This window comes from Balaenoptera acutorostrata, chromosome 3 (assembly GCF_949987535.1).
Source record: "Balaenoptera acutorostrata chromosome 3, mBalAcu1.1, whole genome shotgun sequence".
Lineage (NCBI taxonomy): Eukaryota > Metazoa > Chordata > Mammalia > Artiodactyla > Balaenopteridae > Balaenoptera > Balaenoptera acutorostrata.
Genome location: NC_080066.1, coordinates 143816539 through 143844306, shown reverse-complemented (window position 1 = coordinate 143844306; position 27768 = coordinate 143816539). Strand labels below are relative to the sequence as shown.

Sequence of the window (27768 nt, the reverse complement as noted above, 5' to 3'; positions counted from 1 at the left end):
CTTTTTCATTATTACATTTGTTGTGGTGATCAGTGATCTTTGATGTTACTAATGTAATTGTTTTGGGGACCACAAACTGTCCCCATATAAGATAGCGAGCTTAATTGATAAATGTTGTGAGTTCTGACTACTTCACCTACTGCCATTCCCCATCTCTCTCCCTCTCCTCAGGCCTCCCTATTCCCTGAGACACAACAATATTAAAATTACGCCAATTTATAACTCGACAATGACCTCTAAGTATTAAAGTGGAAGAATGAGTTGCACATCTCTTGCTTTAAATCAAAAGCTAAGAATGATTAAGCTTAGTGAGGAAGGCGTATCAAAAGCTGAGATAGGCTGAAAGCTAGGCCTTTTGCCCCAAACTGTTAGCCAAGTTGTGAAAGCAAAGGAAAAGTTCTTGAAAGAAATTAAAAGTGCTTCTCCAGTGAACACATGAGTGATAAGAAAGTGAAACAACCTTATTGCTGATATGGAGAAAAGTTCTTGTGATCTGGATAGAGATCAAACCAGCCACAGCATTCCCTTAAGCCAAAGCCTAATCCAGAGCAAAGCCCTAACTCTTCAATTCTAGGAAGGCTGAGAGAGGTGAGGAAGCTGCAGAAAAAAGTTTGAGGCTAGCAGAGGTTGGGTCATGAGGTTTGAGGAAAAAGCTGTTTCCATAACATAAAAGGTGAAGCAGCAAATGCTGATGTAGAAGCTGCAGCAAGTTATCCAGAAGAACTAGCTAAGATCAAGATGAAGGTGGCCACACTAACCAACAAATTTTCAATGCAGCCTCCTATTGGAAGAAGATGCCATCTGGGACTTTCATAGCTAGAAAGAAGTCAATGCCTGGCTTCAAAGCTTCCAATGACATGCTGACTCTCTTGTTAGAAGCTAATGCAGCTGGTGACTTTCAGCTGAAGCCAGTGATCATTTACCATTCCCCAAATCCTAGAGCCCTTGAGAATTGTGCTAAATCTATTTTGCCTGTGCTCTGTAAATTGAACAACAAAGCCTGGATGACAGCCCATTTGTTTACAACATGGTTTACTGAGTATTCTAAACTTGCTGTTGAGGCCTACTGCTCAGCAAAAAAGATTTCTTTCAAAATATTACTGCTCTTGGTCACCCAAGAGCTCTGATGGAGATATACAATGAGGTTAATGTTATTTTCATGCCTGCTAATACAGCATCCATTCTGCAGCCCATGGATCAGGTAGTAATTTCAACATTTTTTTAAAAGATTTTATTTATTTATTTATTTATTTATTTTGGCTGCTCCGGGTCTTAGTTGCAACACACAGAATCTTTTAGTTGCAGCATGCAGACTTCTTAGTTGCATCATGTGGACTCTTGGTTGCGGCATGCATGCGGGATCTAGTTCCCCGACCAGGGATAGAACCTGGGTCCCCCACGTTGGGAGTGCGGAGTCTTACCTACTGGACCACCAGGGAAGTCCCTAATTTCGACTTTCAAGTCTTATTATGTATGAAATACATTTCGTCGTAAGGCTATTGTTGCCATAGTGATTCCTCTGATGCATCTGGGCAAAGGAAATTGAAAAACTTCTGGAAAGGATTCATCGTTCTAGATGCCATTAAGAACATTTGTAATTCATGGAAAGAGTTCAAAATATCAACATTAACAGAAACTTGTAAGAAGTTGATTCTAACCCTCATGGATGGCTTTGAGGTGTTCAAGACTTCAGTGGAGGAAGTCCCTGCAGATGTGGTAGAAATAGCAAGAGAACTAGAATTAGAAGTGGAGCCTGAAGATGTGACTGAATTGCTACTATCTCATGATGAAACTTGAACAGATGAGGAGTTGCTTCTTATGGATGAGCAAATAAAGTGGTTTCTTGAGATAGAATCTACTCCTGGTGAAGACGCTATGAAGATTGTTGAAAGGACAGCAAAGGATTTAGAATATGACATAAACTCAGTTGATAAAGCAGGGACAGGGTTTGAGAGGATTTACTCCAATTTTTAAAAAGATTTCTGTGGGTAAAACTCTTTCAAAAAGTATTACATGCTGAGAGAAATTGTTTGTGAAAGGACGAGTCAATTGATGGGGCAGACTTCATTGTTGTCTTATTTTAGGAAATTGCCTCAGCCATCCTAACCTTCAGCAACCACCACCTGCTTAAGTCAGCAGCCATCAGCATGGAGGCAATTTCAATTGCCTCCATCAGCAAAAAGATTATGACTCACTGAAGGCTCAGATGATGGTTAGCATTTTTTAGCAATGAAGTATTTTTAAATTATGGTATGTACATTGCTTTTTTAGACACAATGCTATTGCACATTTTATAGTATAGTGTAAACATAACTTTTATATGCACTGGGGAACCAAAAATTTCATGTGGTTCGCTTTATTGTGATATTTGCTTTATTGCAGTGATCTGCAGTATCTCTGAAGTATGCCTGTAATGCAAGAGTGGTGGTTTTTTTTTTTTTTTTTTTTTTGGTTTTTGGGGGGTTTTTTGTAATTCATAAAGTCATGACTTTTTAATCACAATAAAATATTGCTCGATGCCAGTTTTTCGTTATATAAGCTGTAATTTTTTTGGACTTCCCTAAATATTACACTACATGTGTCAGACTTTTTTTTTTTTAATTTTTATTGGAGTATAGTTGATTTACAATGTTGTGTTAGTTTCAGGTGTACAGCAAAGTGAATCAGTTATACATATACACATATCCATTCTTTTTTAGATTCTTTTCGCACATAGGTCATTACGGAGTATTGAGTAGAGTTCCCTGCGCTATACAGCAGGGCCTTATTAGTTATCTATTTTACATATAGCAGTGTGTATATGTCAATCCCAATTTCCCAATTTATTCCTCTCCCCCTTACCCCCTGGTAACTGTAAATTTGTTTTCTACATCTGTAACTCGATTTCTGTTTTGTAGATAAGTTCATTTGTACCCTTTTTTAAGATTCGACGTATATGCATTATCATATGATATTTGTCTTTCTCATGAAGGAGTGTTTTTAAATCTTAGAGTTTGCAAATCACTGTTTATCTGCAGGAAGTAAAAACTAGAACTGTCAAGTCCTCTGGAAGACTAATTGACAAAGTTTGGTCATTAAAAGGAAAATTAAACTAGATCTAGAATCAATGTTGTGTGAGTCTGAGACTCATGCTACCTTAAGTACTTTTCAAGAAACCTGTTACCTAACATTATCTTAAAAATACCCTAACAATAAGATAACTAAAAATAAGATCTTAAAACATAGTTCTTATATCCTAGTACAGGGAAATGGGACCACTGCATTACACAACTCCAGGGGACATTCATTATTTACATGGTATCGCTGAACCACTGCAGTTCAGAGAACCCCCTGACTTACTGGTTAAAATAATGAAGATAATGCTGACAGACTTGAGCAATTATTGTGATTACCAGAAACTGGGATCATTTGATAGGAATCAAGTTTCAGCTCAGCATTTGTTGAGGTTCTGCCATGTGAAAATTACTAAAATAAGGCACTTGGGAGGTGAGGATATAAAAATAAATTAACCATGATTCTCATCCACAAAAAAATTAGAAGGTGGGGAGATAGGCATATACAATGAAAGGAAATACCAAGTAAACTGAGCATAGGCTTCTTGGAGGTAGGGGCAGTTAAGGTGAAACTTGAAGGGCATAGAGGCTGAAGATAGGGGTGTAGGAGGACTTCTCTGGTGGTCCAGTGGTTGAGACTCTGCGCTTCCACTTCAGGGGGCATAGGTTTGATCCCCGGTTGGGGAGCTAGGATCCCACATGCCGTGCGACATGGCCAAAAAAAAGTAAAATAAATAACTGAAGATAGGGGTGTAGAACTGTAAAAGTAGGTTGGAGTCAATGAAGTAGCCAGAATAACATGCTGTAATGAGTTTGAAGTTGATGGGGAATCATCACAATGTTTTGTTGTTTTTTTAAAAATTAATTAATTATTTTATTTTATTTTATTTTGGCTGCACTGGGTCTTCGTTGTTGCACGCGGGCTTTTCTCTAGTTGCAACGAGCAGGGGCCACTCTTCGTTGCGGTGCGCGGGCTTACTGCTGTGGCTTCTCTTGTTGCGGAGCACGGGCTCCAGGCGCGCAGGTTGCAGCAGTTGTGGCACGCAGGTTCAGTAGTTGTGGTGCATGGGCCTAGTTGCTCTGCAGCATGTGGGATCCTCCAGGGCCAGGGATCGAACCCATGTCCCCTGCAGGCGGATTCTTAACCACTGCGCCCCCAGTGAAGTCCCCAACACAGAGTTTTGAGGAGAAGTGATATTATACGATCTGAAACAGCTAAGGGCAGAATAGATATTCTTTGCTTGTGTTCTTGGAACATTCTGTTCATACCACTGTTATTGCACCTGTTATGGTATATTCTAGTTGTTTCCAAATTGGTCTCCCTAGTGAGCTGGGAAATTTTTGAGAGTTCTTAATCTTCTCGGGAGCCCCAGAGCCTAGCACATGCCTGGAACATAGAAGACACTAAAGGCTTGTTTGTTGAATAAAGAATGGCTCAGAGCGTTGCTAGATTGGAGGTGGGAAGACCAAGTACGATGTCTTACAACAAACAGTGCATGAGATGGACAATGAAGCCCTGAAACAAGACAAAGACAAATGGGAAGAAAGGGGTAGATATGAAAGACATATTAGAAGTACAATGAACAGACTAAATGACTTGAGGGGGAGAGTTAAAAACAAAAGGGTGAGTAAAAAATGACTCTGGGGCCTCCCTGGTGGCACAGTGGTTGGGAGTCTGCCTGCCAGTGCAGGGGACACGGGTTCGGGCCCTGGTCTGGGAGTATTCCGCGTGCCGCGGAGCGGCTGGGCCCGTGAGCCACAATTGCTGGGCCTGCGCGTCTGGAGCCTGTGCTCCGCAGCAAGAGAGGCCGCGACGGTGGGAGGCCCGCGCACTGTGATGGGGGGTGGCCCCCGCTTGCCGCAACTGGAGAGGGCCCTCGCACAGAAACGAAGACCCAACACAACCAAAAATAAATAAATAAATTTTTTTTTTGTTTGTTTTTTTACTTCCCTAAGTTCAGCGTGAGGATTAGAGAACAGAATCCTTTACCTTAAGATGCATCAATATTTATACTTGCACTGCTTTCCCTGAGACCTCTTCTGTCTCTCAAAGAAGGCAACTCATTTTGAGCTAGATGTGATATTTTACTGACAATGCTTCCTTCCTTCCTTTCTTTTTTTTTTTTTTTCCACACACACACACTGTATTTTATTTTTACAAGAGATAAATAGACTGACACCAAGCATTGTACATGGATGACCACAACAAAAGCAACAATGATTGCAATTACCAAACATGAAACACACTCATACTATGTCATAATATTGACATTCAGTCCAGTAATCCTCCACTGTAACAGCTCCTTTACTTTGCAGTGAAAATTGATTTGTATATTCTTTGCCTCTGAGTCCTTGTGGGATTTTTTTTTTTTAATTCAGACAGAAAGTCACAAAAATTATACTCATCCTCATCAGTTCACTCAGTCCCATGTAATTAATTTTTTTTTTTCATCTTGATCTTTTGTTAGCACTTTTATGAGTTCATCAGTTTTTCATTAGAGTTCTGAAAATGCTTATTCATTCAGTTCAGCAGTACAGTCAGTTACCAGAAACCTGAACTTGTCAGAGTCTTTTCCATGAATTTCTTGAAGATGAAACCCTTTTATAGGAACATATTTGCAAAATCATCAGAGTACACCCAGAACTGTCTGTAAATGACTAAGATTTTTAGAAATTTCATGTAATGTCTGAAACATTTATATTAACATATTTCCTCTTAACATATTTATCTCTTATAAAAATAAAATACAGTGTGTGTGTGTGGAAAAAAAAAAAAGAAAAGAATCTAACTATTGGGCTTCCCTGGTGGCGCAGTGGTTGAGAATCTGCCTGCCAATGCAGGGGACACGGGTTCGAGCCCTGGTCTGGGAAGATCCCACATGCCGTGGAGCAGCTAGGCCCGTGAGCCACAATTGCTGAGCCTGCGTGTCTGGAGCCTGTGCTCTGCAACAAGAGAGGCCGCGATAGTGAGAGGCCCGTGCACCACGATGAAGAGTGGCCCCCACTTGCCGCAACTAGAGAAAGCTCTTGCACAGAAACGAAGACCCAACACAGCCATAAATAAATAAATAAATAAATAAATAAATAAATAAATAAAATTAAAAAAAAAAAAAGAATCTAACTATTGTTTCAAAATAGGTTTTGATGTCAATAAATCCACAGGTTTTATTTCCTTATTCAAGTTTACCTTGACTATGTTTGGACATTTGTATTTGCATATAAATTTGATAATTGTCTTTCAGTATCAAACACAATAACTTACTCATATTTTGCTTGTGACCATATTCAATTCATAGATCAATTGTGGGAAAATTGACATTTTTGCAATACCAACCTTCCAACCCATGAATTTGGTATATCATCCCTAAATTAATTTTTTTCAATAATGTGTGTGTGTGTGTGTGTGTGTGTGTGTGTGTGTGTGATGTGTTTCCTGGAAATACATCTCACATATCATTTGTTTGATTTATTCCTTGGTGTTTGCCTTTTTTTATGATAGTGTGTGCGGGTATATTCATTTTTATTTAGGTGAAATTCATATAAAATAAAATTAACCATTTTAAAATGTGCGATTCAGTGGCATTTAGTGCATTCACAATGTTGTGCAACCACTGACTCTCCTTAGTTTCAAAACTTTTTCACCACCCCACAGGAGCACCCCAGTTTTCCCTCCCAGAACCTCCATTCCTCTATGCTCTGGCAACCACTAACCTGTTTTCTGTCTCTTTGGATGTGCCTATTCTGTATATTTCATATAAAGGGAATCATACAATATGTAAAAAAAAAAAAAAAAGAGAGTTCTTATGAAACAATTTTTCAAAAGAACTGTCTTTAAAAAGGAACTCAGACTAGAAGAGGTAGTTCCTAAAAAGAGAATTATACACTTTGCTTGCATGATCCTTTGTGTTCCTTCCATACTGGCTACCTTACGAAGTCCTCCACTAGAGAGGAGAAGAGAACACTAGCCATCAGAGGAAATTCAGTTTAATTTTAATTGAGGGGCATGGGCAGGAACTCCTAGGGGAGGTGTGTCACAGCTACAAGTTACATCTTTCCCAGCACTGTGGTGCACCACTGCTCATTTTTTCCAGAGCTTTGGATGTCACCATGCCTGGGTTCAAATCCAGCCCTACTGGTGTGGTTGGAGGGGAAAGAGTAGAAAAAAATGAGGTTGGGGAAATAGTCAGGGCCTAGATCATAGAAGACCTGGTAAGCCCTCTAGCAATGGCATCAACAGGGCAAGCCAGCTCTTAGCACCCCCCTGGAGAGGGGAGCTATGCTGGTGACTGGCAGCCTCTACTAATCTGGGGGCACCTGTGTCAGCGTTGGAAGAACTGAGCAATTAGTCTGAATAACAGTATCCCTTTTGTTTTGTGTACCATAGGCATTAAAACTGCTATTTTGGTTGGTGGACTGTCCACACAGAAACAGCAGAGGATGCTGAACCGTCAGCCTGAGATTGTGATTGCCACTCCAGGCCGGCTGTGGGAGCTAGTTAAAGAAAAGCACCCTCATTTGAGCAACCTTCGGCAGCTCAGGTGAGAAACAGTACCTCCCCCTTGCCCCCACCCCCTGTTCTGAAGCGGACCTGAGGTGACATGGTACAGTGTGCAGTGCCTTCTCCCTGTTACAAAGTGCCATGGTGTGGTACTAGCCAGACTTGGGCCTTTAGAAAACCGAGCATGTGTGAGGGAGATTGGTTGAGGGCCCTGGGGGTGGTGGGGTGGTAGAGTATGCTGTGGATGACTCCTCTTACCTGCTGCTAACCAGGTGATGTGGGTCTGTCTGGATCCGTAGGTGCCTGGTGGTCCATGAGGCTGACCGCATGGTTGAGAAAGGCCACTTTGCTGAGCTCTCAAAGCTGCTAGAGATGCTCAGTGATTCCCAGTACAACCCAAAGAGACAGACACTTGTTTTTTCGGCCACGCTGACCCTGGTACATCAAGCTCCTGCTCGAATCCTTCACAAGAAGCACGCTAAGAAAATTGACAAAACTGCCAAACTTGACCTCCTCATGCAGAAGATTGGCATGAGGGGCAAGCCCAAGGTCATCGACCTTACAAGAAAGGAGGCCACGGTAGAGACACTTACAGAGACCAAGATACATTGTGAGACTGATGAGAAAGACTTATATCTGTACTACTTCCTGATGCAGTATGCAGGCCGCACCTTAGTGTTTGCCAACAGTATCTCCTGCATCAAACGCCTCTCTGGGCTCCTCAAAGTCCTGGATATCATGCCACTGACCCTACATGCCTGCATGCACCAGAAGCAGAGGCTCAGAAACCTGGAGCAGTTTGCCCATCTGGAGGAGTAAGTCAGGCCTGTGCACAGATTAGCCATTGGGTCTAGGTCACCAGGATGGTGGGAAGCTACCTTCTCTCGTGGGAGCCTTATCGGTAGAAGGTAGCCTTTTTTTTTTGCACAGCGTGAGGCAGGCTTACTCTCATCTAGTACATTTGGTTGCTGGGAATGCCCAACAGAAACTTCTTTAATAATGAGTAATGGTGACAATAATACCTATTATTATTGAACACTTAACAACAGATTAAGTATTGTGCTTGCATTTTAGATACATTATTACATTCATTCACTTGTAACATCCTTGAGAAGAAGAATAGAGTCATGGTTAAGAGCACAGACTGGAAGCGGACTGCTTGAGATCAAATCCTGGCTGTGTCACTTCTAGCTGGTCAGATTACTTTGTGTTTCAGTTTTCTCATAATCAGTATAATAATAGAAGTTATGGCAGAGGGTTGCTCTGAGGAGTAAGTGAATTTATGCATTTGAAGTGTTCGGAACAGTGCTTGGCACATGGTATGAGCTTGCTAAATGTTAGCTTTAATACTTACCACTTGTCATTATTCTTATTTTATAGATTAAAAAAAGTAAGGTTTAGAAAAGCACTTAAGCTTGCCCAAGGTTTCTCAGCTTGGAAGTGGTAGAGCTGGGCCTCAGACCAGCCTGTCAGACTGCGGAGCTCACGCTGTCGTGTCCATCTGCTCTTGGGCCAGAGTGATGGTCAGGCAGGCAGCACGGGGCAGATTGTCAAAATGAGGGCCTGGGAAGCTGGGCCTTAAATTGGCTTCTGCCCACATTGTTTTGTCAGGTTACCGGTTACAGATTAGTTTCAAGAACAAGTGGTTCACTTCCCTCTGAATATTAGTAAGTAGAGTTAGTGGTTCATTGGATCAGGAGTTGGCAAACTATAGCCCATGGGCCAGATCTGGCTTGTTGCCTGTTTTTATAAGTAAAGTTTTATCGGAACACAGCGAGGCCTATTTATGTATTGTCTATAGCTGTTTTTGTGCTATAATGGCAGAGTTGAGTAGTTTCAACAGACATCACCCACGAAGCCAAAAATAGTTTACCCTCTGGCCCTTTACAGAAAAAGTTTGCTGACCTTGACTTAGAGCGGTGGTTTAATATTTTACAAACTTTAGTTTGCATCATATTCCGCAGCCCTATCTCAGAGATACAGGAAGTGGGGACCCTGAAGGGCCTAAAATCTTAAGTTTTTAAGACATACGTCAGGCGCTTTTGACTCCCCTCAAACTACACATACATTAAGAAACATCACCCAGTACATATTATTGAGTGCTTGCTGTGAACCTGGCACTGTTCTAGGGGCTGGTAATAGAATAGTGAGTAGTACAAAGTCCCTGCTGTCATGGAGTTTACATCCCAGGGGAGGGAGGTAATAAACTGAGAAGTAAGTATGCAGTTCGTCAAGTGGTGCTAAGTGCTAAGAAGTAAAGTTGTATAGGGAGTTGTGCAGACTGTGGGTGTGTGGTCTGGGAGGCTTTTCTCGTAAGGTGAGATTTGAGCAGAGAGTAGAAGAAAGTAAGGAAATGTGAATATCTGAGGAAGACCTTTATGGCCTAAGGTGCACTAAGTGCACAGGCTGGGAGGCAAGAGCAGGTTTGGCATGTTTGAGGAAGAGCGAGGAGAGCAAGGACGCCTGTGTGACTGGAGGGAATTAAGTGGGAGGGTGATAGGAGATGAGGTCACCGACCTAGAGTATGGCCCCATTTAATGCACTTGAGGTAGTCTTTATTATTGCAGAGTGTGGCTTGTCGATTGCGGCCAGTGAAACCCAGGTTTGGATCCTGGCTCCACAACTGAACAGCCATATATATACCTTGGGAAGTTAATCTCTCTGAGCCTCAGCTTCTTTATCTGTCAAAGGGACATATGTAATAGTATTGTCTCGTAGAGTGTTTGTAAGGATTGTTGTGTTTAGAGTACTCAGTGGTAAGAATTTGATTAATGATAGCCGTTAGTTATTATTAATGAGCTTTCTCTCTCCACCACAGTTGTGTTCTCCTGGCAACAGATGTGGCAGCTCGGGGCCTGGATATTCCTAAAGTCCAGCATGTCATCCATTACCAGGTAGGGACATCAGGGAATTTGTAGGCATCTCCCAACATTGAGTGGGGAATTTTTAAAGCAAGGGTTGAGGGAGGAGGAATTGGTGGTCCCAAGGCCTCACGCAACAGAGAATACCACGAGCATCTAGTGACCAACTGGCTGCTGCCACTTTTGGAACACTGTGGTGAGAGTTATTCTCCAAAACCTCTTGACACTGTCTGATGTCAAATATCAGATAGCCCCTTTCTTTTTGACTTGGGCAGGCTACTTAATATTGGCAGGTTAGAGTCTTAGTTTCTTCCATGAAATGGGCATAATAAGTTTAGCATGTAAAATGATTACCCTGCTTGTAGAGAAATAAAAGAGTGTGGTACTTAAGTCCTGCCTGGGCTTAAATCCCAGCTGTGTACCCTTGAGCAAGTTATTTAGTGTCTTTGTGCCTCAATTTTTTCATTTTTTAAATGGCAGTTATTACAGTATCGACTTCTTAAGTTCTTATTAAGGTGAAATAAGTTATTACGTGTGAGGAGTTTAGAAAGCCAGGTGGCACTTCCTAAATGTTAGCTGCTGTTGATCCTGACATTAATATCAGCACATGTACCTGGTAAAGATTAGCATAGAGTGGTGGTTAGGCATATGGGCTCCGGGACCACACTTCCAGTGTTTGAATGCTTCTTGGCTGCTGCTTAGTGGGTGAGCTTTCGGCATGTTACTTAGTATGTCTGGTTTCAGTGTCATCATTTGTAAATTGGGAGTAATAACGCTACCTACGCCATAGGGTAATCACCGAATTAAACGAGCTAATGCTGACGGATCGCATAAATAAATAAAGTAAAATAAAGACTCTTCACTGCATAATGACCGAGGGATCAATCCTAGACGAAGATATAACAATTGTAAATATTTATGCCCCCAACATAGGGGCAACTCACTACATAAGGCAAATGCTAACGGCCATGAAAGGGGAAGCTGACAGTAACACAGTCACAGTAGGGGACGTTAACACCCAGCTGGCGTCCTCAGCAGCCTCACTACCTGCAGAACTTCTGACACTGCTCTTCCTTCCCAGACAGTGACCTCGCAGGGTAGGCAGGGCCGTAGGAGGTGGGGGAGGGGAGAGAGCAACAGGACTCCACTCACTGTATCCCTCTCTGCTTCCATCCAGGGCTGCTGTCACTGTGACCAGAGGTGAGTGTGCTGGGAAGGGGCTTGAGCCCACCTTTACCAGGAGACTTTGGGAACCTCCAGTCTTGTATCAACCCAGGTCACTCTGAAGCCCTAAGACTTAGGCTGGGTGGGCAGTGGGCGGGGCAGAGATGGATTATTAGACGTGAACAGGATTCTGGAGATCAGGGAGCCAAGTAAAGTCATTATTAACTTTAAAAGCTGTGGTCTGTGCAGATTTGGGGGGCAGGCTGGAAGTGCCCGCAGGCTCCTGTAGGACAGAGGACAAGTCTGGGGCAACAGAGAGGTGCCCCTGCCCTCCCCCCACCAGTCCATCATAAATCAGGCAGAGCACTTCTGATTTTCACACTCTGTTTCTCAGAAAGATAGTGGTGTCCTTGGCTCTGCACCTAGTGTTCCCACACTGCCTCCAAGATGTCAGCTAAAGCCATAGAGGGCGGGGGAGGAGATGCCACTGACCCCTTCCGGCCGGAATCCCCCTCTGATGGTGAGTGCCCTAGGGAAGCTCCAGAGGGCGGGGTGGCCCAGGGCTTGGGGTGCCTGAACCAGGGCGGAGGGGGTCTGGGTTCTGGCCTGGAGCTGCCACCAGGTGCACTGTGCCCCATCAGGTCTCTAACCTCCTGGGCCTCACACTCCTGCTCTGTGAAGTCTGGAACCTGCCAGCTCCGCGTTGGTGCTGGGTCTCCCTCTCTCTGTCTTCTCCTTGGGTTCACCTCCAAGCATCTTTGTCACCTCTTAGCACAGCTGCCATTGAGGTCCCCTCCCAACATCAGAGTTCTTGGGAGTTTCGGGAGATGGTGGAGGGCACCGTGTGGGGCCTCTGGTCCCTCAGCTGCCCACCCTGCTGGGAGCTCCCCCACCTCTTTTTTTTTGTTTTTCCAGAGGAGGATGAACCTTCCCAGTCATCCAACCAGGCCTCTGATGGTTCTCCTGGCAAGCCACCACAGGGGCCACCCCAGGGGCCAGATGGATCTGGCTCTGACCCCAGAGACCCACCCAAGGATGGAGGCAGCAATTTCTCCCGTAAAGCAGGTAACTGATCCCTGACCATCAATCCACGGGCCCTCACCCAACTCCCCACTGCTCAGTTCAGCCTTCTGAGTTGTCAGTGTCAGGCCCACGTTCCGGATAGAATCAGTGACACTCACATTGTCAGAAAAAGGGCACAGTATACATGAGAGATGAAATAAATGACGCTCTGGAATCAGAGGAGCCACACTTCAGGACTTGGCTCTGCCTCTGACTTGCTGAGTGACCCAGAACCAGTCACTTGCCCTCTCTGGGCCTTGAATGGTTTGCTTTTAAGCACAGTGTAGGATGAGGTCCCTCTTAGGGCTTTCCCAGAGCCAGGTCATATTCTGTTAGGAGGGACGGAGGTGCTGCTCAGGCTCCAGGGCAGCCGGCAGGCGCAGGCTCAGGCTCAGGCACGGCTCCTTGCCGGTTAAGTCCACTGGCCGTGCCCGACCTTTTGGCCCCATAGCACCCAAGGCGGGTGAGTACCATTTCTCCATTTTCCCTCCTCCCGTGATGCCCCAGGGCCTGGTTGTTAAAGTCCACCCAGGACACACCCTCGCAGAGCAGTGTCACGTGTAAGGGTGGGGCTAGCCTGGGGCCAGGGCAGCAAAAGACACAGGCTTTTTGTTTTATTTTGGGGGGGGGCCCATAGAATACACACAGCATTAAATTTACCAAGGTAACCATTTGTCAGCGTGCAGTTCAGTACTATTGACTATATTCGCATTACCATGCAGCCAACCTCCAGAACTCTCTTCATCTGCCCAAAGTGAAACTCTGTACACATTAAACATTAACTACCCATATCCTCCTGCCCCCAGCTCCTGGCAACCACAGTTCCTTCTGGCTCTAAAAATTTGACTAATCTAATCTAAATTCCAGGGAGGTGGTATCATACCGTGTTTGTCTTTTTGTGACTAGTTTATTGTACTTAGCATAAGGTTCCCAAGGTTCACCTGTCTGTCAGAACTTGCTGTGTAAGGCTGAATGATATTCTATTGTGTGTATATACCACATGGTGATCATCCATTCATCCGTTGATGGACACTTGGGTTGCTTCCGCCTCTTGGCAATTGTGATCAATGCTGCTGTGAACACGGGGGTGCAAATATCTCTTCAAGACCCCGCTTTCCATTTCTTTGGATATATATCCAGAAATGGGATTGCTGGATCATATGGTTTTCTATTTTTAATTTTCTCAGGAACTGCCGTACATTTTCCATAGAGGTGATGGTGACTAGGGTGGCAGTGGTGGAGCCAGAGACAGATTGGAGTCATGCAGCCACAAGCCAAGGATTGTTGGCAACCCCTAGACAATGATGCTAGAAAGAGGCAAGGAAGGATCCTCCCCTAGAGCTTTCAGAGAGAGCCTGGCCCTGCCTACACCTTGATTTTGGACTTCTGACCTCCAGAACTGTGAGGGACCATGAGAGAATCAACACAGTTTGTGGTAGTTGGTTACAGCAGCCTCAGGAAACTAATATGGGCAGACCTCATTTTATCGTACTTTGCAGATACTGCGTTTTTTACAAGTTGAAGGTTTGTAGCAACCTAGCATTGGCAGATATTGGTTCACATTTTTAGCAATAAAGTATTTTTAAATTAAGGTATACTCCGTGTCTTTTTAAACAAAAGGCTATTGCACATTTAGTAGACTACAGTATAGTATAAACATAACTTTTATATGCAGTGGAAACCAAAAACTTCACGTGATATTCGCTTTCTTGCGGTGGTCTGGAACCGACCCCTCAGTATCTCTGAGGTGTCCCTGGACAGAGATTGAAAATCCCATTGTGGTTGAAGGCTGCATTAGAGTCAGAGTCTATACAAGGAGGAGGTGGGAGTCTCTAGGGGGGTGCTGGACATTGGTAATAGAAAGGGGGCAGTTTCTGTTAGTGACAGGGTCTAGGGCAGCACCGTCCAATACACCTTTCTGCGGTGGTAAGCATGCTCTCTGCATGATCCAGTATGGTAGCCACTAGCCACATGTGACTATCGAGTCCCTGAAATGTGGGCCGTGGGACTGAGGAACTGAGTTTTAAATTTTATTTCATTTTAATTAACTAAGATTTAAATAGCACACATGGCTAGTGGTTCCTATAGTGGCCAGCATGGGCCTAGTGTATGACCTTGGGTGTGTGTGGCAGAGAGTTCAAGATCTTTGGAAGTGAGGCATGAGAACTTCAAGGCCAGTTTGTTGGAAATATCATCTGTGCAGAAACGGAAACCCTCAAGACAGGTCAGGGGTACTGATGGAGAGAGAGGTGATGGTGAGCCATGAGCTGCAAACTTCAAGAAATGACTGCAGGTCTGAGCCTGATTTCCTACCTTCTCTCCCTTGCCTGGGACCAAGGCTCCTCTTTGTGGGGAGCTGGCTGAGCTCACTCCTGCAACTCCTGAAATCTCCGGAACTCCTGGTCCCAGCTGCCCCAGCACCCCAGTCCCTGCCCCTGTCATATGTCCCTGCCAGCCCCAAGAGCTCTCAGCAATTCAACATGGTCCAGGCATGCTCTGCCCCGTGGTGCCAGGGGCTTCAGCCACAAGGCAGGATACACACAAGGAGCAGGGTGACTTCTCTATTTTTTTTTTTTAATTTTTGTATTTTATTTTATTTATTTTTTTTATACAGCAGGTTCTTCTTAGTTATCCATTTTATACATATTAGTGTATACATGTCACTCCCAGTCTCCCAATTCATCCCACCAGAACACCCCCCACCACTCTCCCCCCCTTGTTCTCTACACTTGTATCTCTATTTCTGCCCTGCAAACTGGTTTTTCGAGGTTCCACATATATGCGTTAATATATGATATTTGTTTTTCTCTTTCTGACTTAACTTCACTCTGTATGACAGACTCTGTATGACGTAGATCCATCCACATCACTACAAATGACCCAATTTCGTTCCTGTTTATGGTTGAGTAATATTCTATTGTATATATGTACCACATCTTCTTTATCCATTTGTCTGCTGATGGGTATTTAGGTTGCTTCCATATCCTGCCTATTGTAAATAGTGCTGCAGTGAACATTGGGGTGCATGTGTCTTTTTGAATTATGGTTTTCTGTGGATATATGCCCAGTAGTGGGACTGCTGGGTCATGTGGTAATTCTATTTTTAGTTTTTTTAGGAACCTCCATACTGTTCTCCATAGCGGCTGTATCAATTTACATTCCCACCAACAGTGCAAGAGAGTTCTCTCTCCTCCACACCCTCTCCAGCATTTGTTGTTTGTAGATTTTCTGATGATGCCCATTCTGACCGGCATAAGGTGATACCTCAATGTAGTTTTGATTGCATGTCTCTAATAATTAGTGATGTTGAGCAGCTTTTCATGTGCTTCTTGGCCATCTGTATGTCTTCTTTGGAGAAATGTCTATTTAGGTCTTCTGCCCATTTTTTGATTGGGTTGTTTGTTTTTTTTTAATATTGAGCTGCATGAGCTGTTTATATATTTTGGAGATTAATCATTTGTCCGTTGATTCATTTGCAAATATTTTCTCCCATTCTGAGGGTTGTCTTTTCGTCTTGTTTGTAGTTTCCTTTGCTGTGCAAAACTTTTAAGTTTCATTAGGTCCTATTTGTTTATTTTTGTTTTTATTTCCATTACTCTAGGAGGTGGACCAAAAAAGATCTTGCTGTGATTTATGTCAAAGAGTGTTCTTCCTATGTCTCCTCGAAGAGTTTTATAGTGTCCGGCGGTCTTACATTTAGGTCTCTAATCCATTTTGAGTTTATTTTTGTGTATGGTGTTAGGGAGTGTTCTAATTTCATTCTTTTAGAAGTAGCTGTCCAGTTTTCCCAGCACCACTTATTGAAGAGACTGTCTTTTCTCCATTTTATATCCTTGCCTCCTTTGTCATAGATTAGTTGACCATAGGTGTGTGGGTTTATCTCTGGGCTTTCTATCCTGTTCCATTGATCTATATTTCTGGTTTTGTGCCAGTACCATATTGTCTTGATTACTGTAGCTTTGTAGTATAGTCTGAAGTAAGGGAGTCTGATTCCTCCAGCTCTGTATTTTTCCCTCAAGACTACTTTGGCTATTTGGGGTCTTTTGTGTCTCCTACAAGTTTTCAGGTTTTTTGTTCTAGTTCTGTAAATAATGCCACTGGTATTTTGATAGGGATTGCATTGAATCTGTAGATTGCTTTGGGTAGTATAGTCATTTTCACCATATTGATTCTTCCAATCCAAGAACATGGTATATCTCTCCATCTGTTTGTGTCATCTTTGATTTCTTTCATCAGTGTCTTATAGTTTTGTGAGTACAGGTCTTTTGTCTCCCTAGGTAGGTTTATTCCTAGGTATTTTACTCTTTTTGTTGCAATGGTGAATGGGATTGTTTCCTTAATTTCTCTTTCTGATCTTTCATTGTTAGTGTATAGGAATGCAAGAGATTTCTGTGCATTAATTTTGTATCCTGCAACTTTACCAAATTCATTGATTAGCTCTAGTAGTTTTCTGGTGGCATCTTTAGGATTCTCTATGTATAGTGTCATGTCATCTAAAAACAATAAGTTTTATTTCTTCTTTTCCAATTTGGATTCCTTTTATTTTTCTTCTCTGACTGCTGTGGCTAGGACTTCCAAAACTGTGTTGAATAATACTGGTGAGAGTGGACATCCTTTTCTTGTTCCTGGTCTTAGAGGAAATGCTTTCAGTTTTTCACCATTGAGAATGATGTTTTGCTTTGGGTTTGTCGTATATGGCCTTTATTATGTTGAGGTAGGTTCCCTCTATGCCCACTTTCTGGAGAGTTTTTATCATAAATGGGTGTTGAATTTTGTCAAAAGCTTTTTCTGCATCTATTGAGATGATTATATGGTTTTTCTTCTTCAGTTTCTTAATATGGTGTATCACATTGATTGATTTGCGTATATTGAAGAATCCTTGCATCCCTGGGATAGATCCCACTTGATCATGGTGTATGATCGTTTTCATGTGTTGTTGGATTCTGTTTGCTAGTATTTTGTTGAGGATTTTTGCATCTATATTCATCAGTGATATTGGTCTGTAATTTTCTTTTTTTGAGGTATCTCTGTCTGGTTTTGGTATCAGGGTGATGGTGGCCTCATAGAATGAGTTTGGGAGTGTTCCTTCCTCTGCAATTTTTTGGAAGAGTTTGAGAAGGATGGGTATTAGCTCTTCTCTAAATGTTTGATAGAATTCACCTGTGAAGCCATCTGGTCCTGGACTTCTGTTTGTTGGAAGATTTTTAATCACCATTTCAATTTCATTACTTGTGATTGGTCTGTTCATATTCTCTATTTCTTCCTGGTTCACTCTTGGAAGGTTATACCTAAGAATTTGTCCATTTCCTCCAGGTTGTCCATTTTATTGGCATAGAGTTGCTTGTAGTAGTCTCTCATGATACTTTGTAATTCTGCGGTGTCCGTTGTAACTTCTCCTTTACATCTCTAATTTCATTGATTTGAGTCCTCTCCCTCTTTTTCTTGATGAGTCTGGCTAAAGGTTGATCAATTTTGTTTATCTTCTCAAAGAACCAGCTTTTAGTTTTATTGATCTTTGCTATTATTTTCTTTGTGTCTATTTCATTTCTTTCTGCTCTGATCTTTATGATTTCTTTCCTTCTACTAACTTTGGGTTTGTTTGTTCTTCTTTCTCTAGTTCCTTTAGGTGTAAGGTTAGCTTGGTTATTTGAGATTTTTCTTGTTTCTTGAGGTAGGCTTGTATTGCTATTAATTTCCCTCTTAGAACTGCTTTTGCTGCATCCCATAGGTTTTGGATCATCGTGTTTTCATTGTCATTTGTCTCTAGGTATTTTTTAATTTCCTCTTTGATTTCTTCACTGATCTCTTGGTGAAGAGATTTAGTAACGTATTGTTTAGCCTCCATGTGTTTGTGTTTTTTACGTTTTCTTTCCCTGTAATTGATTTCTAATCTTACAGCGCTGTGGTCGGAAAAGATGCTTGATATGATTTCAGTTTTCTTAAATTTACCAAGGCTTGATTTGTGACCCAAGATGGGATCTATCATGGAGAATGTTCCATGTGCACTTGAGAAGAAAGTGTAATCTGCTGTTTTTGGATGGAATGTCCTATAAATATCAATTAAATCTCTCTGGTCTATTGTGTCATTTAAAGCTTGTCTTTCCTTATTAATTTTCTGTCTGGATGATCTGTCCATGGGTGTAAGTGAGGTGTTAAAGTCTCCCACTATTATTGTGTCACTGTCGATTTCCTCTTTTATAGCTATTAGCAGTTGCCTTATGTATTGAGGTGCTTGTATGTTGGGTGCACGTATATTTATAATTGTTATATCTTTTTCTTGGATTGACCCCTTGATCATTATGTAGTGTCCTTCCTTGTCTCTTGTAACATTCTTTATTTTAAAGTCTATTTTATCTGATATGAGTATAGCTACTCCAGCTTTCTTTTGATTTCCATTTGCATGGAATATCTTTTTCCATCCCCTCACTTTCAGTCTGTATGTGTCCCTAGGTCTAAAGTGGGTCTCTTGTAGACAGCATATATATGGGTCTTGTTTTTGTATCCATTCAGCCAGTCTATGTCTTTTGGTTGGGGCATTTAATCCATTCACGTTTAAGGTAATTATCGATATGTATGTTCCTATGACCATTTTCTTAATTGTTTTGGGTTTGTTTTTGTAGGTCCTTTTCTTCTCTTGTGTTTCCCACTTAGAGAAGTTCCTTTAGCATTTGTTGTAGAGCTGGTTTGGTGGTGCTGAATTCTCTTAGCTTTTGCTTGTCTCTAAAGCTTTTGATTTCTCCCTCAAATCTAAATGAGATCCTTGCCGGGTAGAGTAATCTTGGTTGTAGGTTCTTCCCTTTCATCACTTTAAGTATATCATGCCACTCCCTTCTGGCTTGCAGAGTTTCTGCTGAGAAATCAGCTGTTAACCTTATGGGAGTTCCCTTGTATGCTATTTGTCGTTTTTCCCATGCTGCTTTCAATAGTTTTTCTTTGTCTTTAATTTTTGCCACTTTGATTACTATGTGTCTCAGCGTGTTTCTCCTTGGGTTTATCCTGTATGGGACTCTCTGCGCTTCCTGGACTTGGGTGGCTATTTCCTTTCCCATGTTAGGGAAGTTTTCGACTATAATCTCTTCAAATATTTTCTCTGGTCCTTTCTCTCTCTCTTCTCCTTCTGGGACCCCTATAATGCGAATGTTGTTGCGTTTAATGTTGTCCCAGAGGTCTCTTAGGCTGTCTTCATTTCTTTTCATTCTTTTTTCTTTAGTCTGTTCCACAGCAGTGAATTCCACCATTCTGTCTGCCAGGTCACTTATCCGTTCTTCTGCCTCAGTTATTCTGCTATTGATTCCTTCTAGTGTAGTTTTCATTTCAGTTATTGTATTGGTCATCTCTGTTTGTTTGTTCTTTAATTCTTCTAGGTCTTTGTTAATCATTTCTTGCATCTTCTCAATCTTTGCCTCCATTCTTATTCCGAGGTCCTGGATCATCTTCACTATCATTATTCTGAATTCTTTCTCTGGAAGGTTGCCTATCTCCATTTCATTTAGTTGTTTTTCTGGGGTTTTTTCTTGTTCCTTCATCTGGTACATAGCCCTCTGCCTTTTCATCTTGTCTATCTTTCTCTAACTGTGTTTCTTGGTCCACAGGCTGCAGGATTGTAGTTTTTCTTGCTTCTGCTGTCTGCCCTCTGGTGGTTGAGGCTATCTAAGAGGCTTGATGGGAGGCTCTGGTGGTGGGTAGAGCTCTCATTTACCAGTTTTATTTTACATAGGATGCCTCCTTTACGAAAACCATAGATTCCAAGTTGCTCCATGAAAAATGTGATATTCTTAGCTGTCAACATTAGGGAATTTCCCCAATCACATTTTTAAATTGATTTAATGTGTTATTTTTGAAAACATAAGTTGGGATATCACAAAATGGACTTAGCCTGCAGAGGCTTACTTTCAACCAGAGAGCTCCATTTCCATGTTCCGCTTAACAGAACCCAAAATGATCTTTCTTCCCAAACCTCTTCCTTTTCCTGCACTATCTAAGAAAAAGTAACCACACTCTACATAGTTCCCTAAGCCAGAACCCTAGCAGCCATGTTTGCTTCTCTTTTCCCCTTCCCGCTCCATATCTAGTCACTGAGCACTTCTATTCTACCTCCCAAATGACCTCAGATCCTTTCCCTCCACTCCAATCTCTGCCACTGCCTTTAGTTTGCACCCTCACTCCTCTCTTAGATGAATATAAAGTCTCTTAATGGGTTTTGTTGCTTCCATCAGTCCTACTTATTCTCAAGCGTGACCTCACTACAAACCACCTGATAGTGACTCCTTAACTTCACAACATTCAATGGCTCTCATGTTTCTGGGAAGAAAACCAAGCTCTTTACCCCAGCATCTACTTGGGGTTAATAGATCTAGGTTTGAATTTCAGGTTTAAGTACTTTGCAGCAGTGTGACCTCAGACTATTGGGCTTTCTAAGGCTTTGTTTTCTCACCGTGCCTGAGGTCACTGAGGGCAGGACTATTTTTCACACACGGGTGCCTGGCATGTAGGAGGTACTAATCAATGTTGAATGAAGGGAAAGTATTTTAAAATCCACATCAAAAAATTGTTCCTCCTTAAAAAAAGAAAATCCTGATACACTATGCCACTTCCAACCAAATTTGACTTCTACCTTTATTTTCTGATGATCACAATAAGGTGCCTTTGGGGATCCACACAATCAGGGATCAAATCCTGGCCACACCCCTGAGCAATCATGTGACCTTGGGAACGTTACTTAGCTTCTGTAAAATCTGTAAAATGAAGGTTTCTGAGGATTTTGTTCCCGAGGGTTAAATGAGTACCTCACTTGGAACGGGGGCGGGCGCATAGTGTTTGCCAAATGTTAACTATCGTTATCATCTTCATCAAATCAAGACCGTGGTACTTCACTTTGTGACTCTCAAGTTTGTATGAGAAAATCGTGCTTTCTGCGTTGTTGTTGGCTAAAGTAGGGAAACCTGGAAACTCCTGCCGTGGAAGAGAGAAACAGGCGAGAAAAGCGAGTTGCTGAATCCCAGCGCCTCAGAGGTGGGAGGGAGGAGTTCGGTACCTAATTTACTGATGAGGAAGGGGAGGGGTGACGTGTCCTCGAGTCTCATTCAAGACACAGCCACAGCTCTTTATTGAGAGTAGGACCAGGGCCCCGGGGGTTGCTATGGTTAAACTGTAGGCGGAAACTAACACTCTTTGGAAGGCAAGACAGGAGGAGCATTCAGTTATAAAAAACGGTCAAAAATTGGGGTGAAACTGAGTTCGTTGAGCAATACATCAAATGAGTCAACTGTCGACCCGGTGAAACCGAGTTGCTAACTGAACTGGCATTTTACGAATAGGGGCTTTCTACAGAGCCCACTGACTCAGGACGGCTTCGATTAACAAACTCCCGCGGCGCTTCCCGCAGGACCGGAAAGCTCGGAGCGCGAGAGATGAATGGAAACCAGAGTCTGGGGCGGGGCGTGCCGCTCGGGGGGCGGGGCAGCTGCGGGCGGGGGCGGGGCATTGTGAGTCACATGCCTGCGCTCTGAGGAGGGCGCGTGGAGGGAACTCTGGTCGTGATTGGTCCGTCGTAACCAGGTGACCGAAGGACACATTCCGGTAGGCAAGGGCCGGCCGGGCTAGCTACTTTCAGTCGGGAGGCAGCGGCGGAAGGAGGAGGAGTTCCGGCTGCGCTCTCTCCCTGCAGTGGCTGCGCGTCTCAGCGCTTGTCTGGTTCCCACCCTTTTTAAATAAGCCGGTCTGGTCACCGCCCTCACAGACTAGTTGGCTGCCGGTCTGGTCACCGCCCTCACAGACTAGTTGGCTCCGGGGAGGCGGCGGCGGCGGCGGCGGGGGTGCGGCCGCCCCTGCCGGCCGCCCCTGCCCGGGGCCCGGCGGCTGGGCGGACAGGAGAGCGGCGGGCGAAGTCGCGTCTGCACGTGCGGCACAGCCCCGGCATAGCCCGGGGCTTCCAGTGCCCGCCGCGCCATTGTTGGGGGAGGGGGCGGCTTCTGAGCTCGGCGGAGTCGGGGGACGAGCGGAGGCAGCGGCGGCGAGGAGTGAAGGCGCCCCATGGGGAACTCGCTGTCTTGTTGCCTGTGCCCCAATGCCAGCCCCAAGTTGGGCCGGCGCAGGGGGTCAGCAGAGCCGGACTGCGAGTCTGAGGTCTACAAGGCGGCGGCCGGGAACGCGGTGGCAGTAGCTCCGGCGGCGGCTACCGTGGAACCCGCCGAGTTGGATTTCGCAGGTGGCGAAGGCCACCACCTGCAGCACATCAGCGACCGGGAGATGCCCGAAGGTAAGAAGCGGCTGGCGCGCCTCGCTCCTCGCGGGGTAGGCGCCGTCTGCTCTCGGGCTTACCTCTGGCCTCCGCCGCCCCCAGGGTCCCCCGGGAGGGAGACACCGCCTAGGGCTCCTTCTTGCCCGGAGTTGGCTCTCCCAGGGCTGGGCACCGGGGACGAAGGCTGGCTCTGCTTGGCGTCCCCACCCCTTATTCTTTACCAGTCGCGTCCGGCCAGTCTCCTTCCCTCTTCCCTACCCGAATGCCCAATTCTTTCCCCCGTTCCCATTTCCCAGCCCGGCCTGAGACCCTCCAATCCGCGGCCCTTCCTGTTCATGGTTCTATTTAACATCTCGTGGGACTTAGCAGAGACTTTCTGGTGTATTCTCTCTTTTCTTAATGAAAACTTAAATACTCTAACTTCGGCGTATCCATCCCGTCTCCCTATCCAGATGGTACCTAAGCGAAGGAACTAGGTAAGGGCCTGATGATAGACTTCTGTTCGTTAAGGTAGTTGATACTCGAGACAATTAAGACAAACATTAGAGGATTTGTCATTTAAATTCAAAATAGAGATGGACAGAGTCAGTGTGGTGTTCTTAACTAAAATTCTTTGGATTTTAATGTTTTCAGTCGCCCTGATAGAAGCTACTTTATCCCTTCTAACTATAATTTGAACACGATAGGAAAGAAAATGGTGGGAGAGGGGCTTAAAATAACTGTGAACGGTGTGAAACGTTACTGCCATGGCTGCAGAGAATAGTTGTTGGGTTTTTTTTCTTTACCAAAGGAGACCCCATGGAGTTCTGATTACTTTTAAATTCCCACTTTGACACAAGTATGTCTTCAGCTGCACAGCCTTAACCGACTTCTTTTGCACGTTGCCTGTTCTAAGGGAGGGGTGAGGTGGTTCCTGAGACTGCTGGACAGAAGTTTCAAAGGAGAAAAAACAAATTCAGATTGTCATTTGTAATATAAAGGTTTGGGAGTTAACATACCACATCCATCCTGCAGAAAAATGTCTCCATGGCTCCCTCCTCCGCCCCCCCCCCCCCGCCCAGTAGAATACTATTCAACTTTAAGAATGTTCAGGTAAAAGTTCTGAAGACTAAGTGGCTGGGGGTGGGTGTTGTCGGGGAGGAGAGGAGAGAGAGAAGAGAGGAAATGTTTGATTTTTGCCTCTAGAATTTTGGAAAGGGATGGCTCTAGGTTAAAAAAAAAATTTCTGGGTAGCATAGTGGCACTTTAATAAAGACTGTTCTTGGAAGTATAAAACATTGTATCATAAAGATGTTAAAGCCCCACTGGCCCATTTGTTTCATTGAAATGCCAGAGATTATTTCATTATTTCATAGACGAAATGTCTTACAGCTCTTCTATTTAAATTTTAGTTGGGTTTATTTAATTTCTTTAAAAGTTAGAATAATTAAGCCTGTGGATTCACCCTTATGATGGACGTGGCTTTGTAAGTGGAAAGTACTCCCTTTTCAGAATAGTTAGATATTGTGAAAGAATGAACACATTATGTGAATTAATTGTAGCTTTAAACACAAAGCATGTAAGTACTTGTGAAAACTGCTCTGCTTGTTGCTATAAGGTAAGCCTCTAAATGATTTTTAAAAACAGTTAGTAGTTGGCTAGTGTAGGATGAGAGACGAAAATTGGACCTTTATAGAATTCTTTTAAGATTTACAATGCATTTTCTTGTGTATTTCACTTGGCCCTTCCATCTACAAATAAGGCCCGTATATATTCTCCCTCTGTTGCCGATGAAGAAGCCAAGACTTGGAGATCTGAAATGACTGTGTAACACAGCTACTGAACAGGAGAGACAGACTTGGGAGGTGGTAGATATGCCAAATTCAGTTCTTGGGATGCTTAAGAAACTGTTTAGAGTGCACCTTATATTTTATAATTTATCCATAAGTTAGGCCTATCTCAGCATACTCCAGTTTTGATTATTGCCATTCCAGTTTATTGTACACAACTCAGAAGCAACATTTACCTCTCCATTCTCTGTCTGTACATACATTGCAATGGATATGAATAAAAGTAGAAGTCATGAAATAGCCTAAATTTATCAGTCAGGTAAACACGTTGATATAATTTAAAGAGTTTGTTCTGGTGAAATCCAATTGAAGCCGAGAATGCCCTGGACAGAGGGACATTAGGGGAAGCTGGTAAGCGGGCAGGTAAGGTACTAAGCATTTAGCATACGACTATGTATGATAAGGAAGGAGTGCTAAATCAGGAACTGGAAAAATAGAGTTCATGAGTACAGCATTTACTTTTTTATGTTTAACATGATTGTTAAAATTTCATTTCAATTTGTCTTTTTTGGGGGGGCATTCAATAAAGTGATAAGAGAAACCTCAATTTCAGCATTTGCCTATTAATTAAGTTTCCATAGAAACAAGGTCAGAACACCAAATATAAAGTACAGGCACACTGGAAGTTTGCTCTTAATGTCTTTATTTCAGACAATTTTGTATCAGTTTCCCTGGAAACTGAGAAATACCTACTCAGATATAAAACATTTTGGCTTTTCTACAGTGAAGAATTATTTGGTTACTTAGAGAAAATCGTACATAAATGATGCTCTGTCTTGTTCTTCAGAAACATTGGAGAAGAACATGATTTCTTCAAGCCATCTCAAAAAAGTAACTCCTAAGAACGTAGTATAGATTTCAGATAGACTCAAAAGAATTTTTTACTACTTTGTCTTTAACAGTATATCTAATATAACTGATGGTAGTGTCATAATAGAAAATAAGATGCTACGGTCCTATTATCTGATTTTATTTTTATTCATCAACTTTTCATACAGCCTTTATGTTCTGACCTTAGGAGCTTTGCTAATTTTCTGGTGAAAGGTGCTCTCTCAAGTGACCCCTACCTCCCATCCCCCTGAAGAGTGGGTAGGGAAGGAATTGGCAATATGATGTGGAAAAACCTCTGAGCAACAGATCTTTCCTTTTTTTGGTGACAGTATTAATAAACGTTTGATGTAAAAGATTTAGAAAACACAGAAAAGCCCTTCACTCACACTCAGAATATCCAGAATTTTTATTAATATTTTGGTGTTGATTCTTCCTGAACCTTTTGTATGCATATAAACATAACATTGTGTTTATTTTACAAAGATGGGATTGTTCTTTATGTGCCACTTTGTAACTTTTTGTTATAAACAAAAGTAACGACATGAAGCTCCTGGAACTGTGCTGACACCTAGAGAGTGCTCCAGGGTGATGTATTTCCATGCAACTGCGCATAGCTCTACAGCCTGCCTTTTACCAACTGTTTACTGTGCCATCGAATGGTTGGCACATAATTCATTTACCCAGCCTTTATGGTTGAGCACCTTTTATAATCCCATTATAATGCTTTATTCAGGGGACACAGATAAAAACTGATGCATTGTATTGATACTTCCCTATAGCATTCTGATTATACACTTTGTCTTACGACTTAATTAAATTCATAGGGTGAGTCATTTTGTAGTAAAGGTATTTTAACATTAAATGTTCTTTTCCCAAATTAAAGTTACCATTGATTTTTCACTGAACATTAGATTTCCTCTTTTAGGTTTTCGTGGTTCTTGGTAACCTGTCTTGTGTCTTTGATTCTGAGTAACTAAACTACTACTCTAAGAGATCTGAAATTAACTCTGGTCTTAGGTGACAGACACATCAAAAGACAGCATTAGAAGAAATCTTAGATGATGTGGGAAAATTGGGAGAAACTTAACTGGTTTTGGGTACACTGAAACATGATTATTAGGCACCATTCCAGAGGCAGGACAAACAGTGGTTAGACAAGACAAAACCCGTATCCTAACTCAGGTCCTTACTTTCTAGAGGTGCCTGGGGGCTGACGACACAAGAATAACATCAGGTAGTGAGAACACTAAGAAAGAAAATGAAGGTGTAATGGGCTGGGGAGGAGGACAGTTTTACAAGGGGTGGTTAAAGACAGCTTCTCTCCTTAAGCGACCCATGAGCAGTCCTAAGAGAGCCATGTGAGGCTGTGGGAGAAGAGGCTTCTGTGCAGTTCCTAAGAAGGGAATATGCTTGATGTGTGCCAAGGACAGAAAGATGGGTGGCTGCAGCTGAGTGAATGAATGCCAGGAGGAATATGGGGGATTAAGACCTTGTATGCCTAGTGGGCCTTGACAAAAAAATATGAATTTTAGTCTCATTGTAATGGGAAACCATTGAAGGATTATATGCAGGGGAATGATGTTAATTCTTAGAAAAAGGGAAGGGGGGTAGAGAGGGTGGAGGGAGATCAGACCAGCTACTGTGTGAGAATAGACTGTAAGGGTGGAAGGAAGCAGAGAGGGAGACCAGTTAGGAGGCTGGTGCGGTAGCTCAGGTGAGAGCCAGCAGTGGCTTGAACAAAAAAGCGATATTAATAAGGGTCTAAAATAGGCTGTAGTATATAGATTGCTCTTGCATTTCATTTGATTCTCACCGTGTTCTGAGTTAGGTAGTGTAGGAATTCTTCTCTTAGGTATAAATTGAGTTGTCCAAGGTTTTAAAAATGAGTATTGATAGAGAGTAGGACTGTAAATTCCAAATGCATGGCATATAGGAACAGGATTTATTGTTGACATTATGTGAGCTTCTTTGGAATACTACCTTTTTTCTCACCCTTTTTTGTTGTTGTTGTTTTAGTGTATTAAAGTAATAAAACTTAAGAGTTAAAACAGTAACACTGCATAATGTGAAATGAAATGAAGGTAACTTGCAACCCAGAAAGGTTCTTAAAAGTCCAAGAAACTGAGTAAAGTACTCTTTAGAAATATATAAAGCCAGGTGTACTTACCTATGTGTCACCTCTCAGTCATGATGACTGTACCACTGATTGAGGATTAAAATAAGGCAAAAC

At 42.9% G+C, this 27768-nt stretch overlaps 2 protein-coding genes across 6 annotated transcripts in view; both read left to right on the top strand.

Moving 5' to 3' along the window:
• LOC130707571 (coiled-coil domain-containing protein 170-like) overlaps window positions 1-27768 on the top strand; it is a 108863-nt gene that overhangs the window by 16997 nt on the left and 64098 nt on the right. The window lies entirely within an intron of this gene.
• LOC130707710 (cyclin-Y-like protein 1) overlaps window positions 8227-27768 on the top strand; it is a 48941-nt gene continuing 29399 nt past the window's right edge. For 2 of the 5 annotated variants that reach the window (XM_057544254.1, XM_057544250.1), the window contains exon 1: window positions 22671-22896. In XM_057544254.1, coding sequence (XP_057400237.1) covers window positions 22671-22896 — 226 coding nt within the window. Of the gene's footprint in view, window positions 8367-8625; window positions 8746-10369; window positions 10446-11589; window positions 11613-11970; window positions 12097-12491; window positions 12642-22670; window positions 22897-27768 lie in introns of those variants that run through there. The other 3 variants (XM_057544253.1, XM_057544252.1, XM_057544251.1) reach the window with 3 other exon arrangements.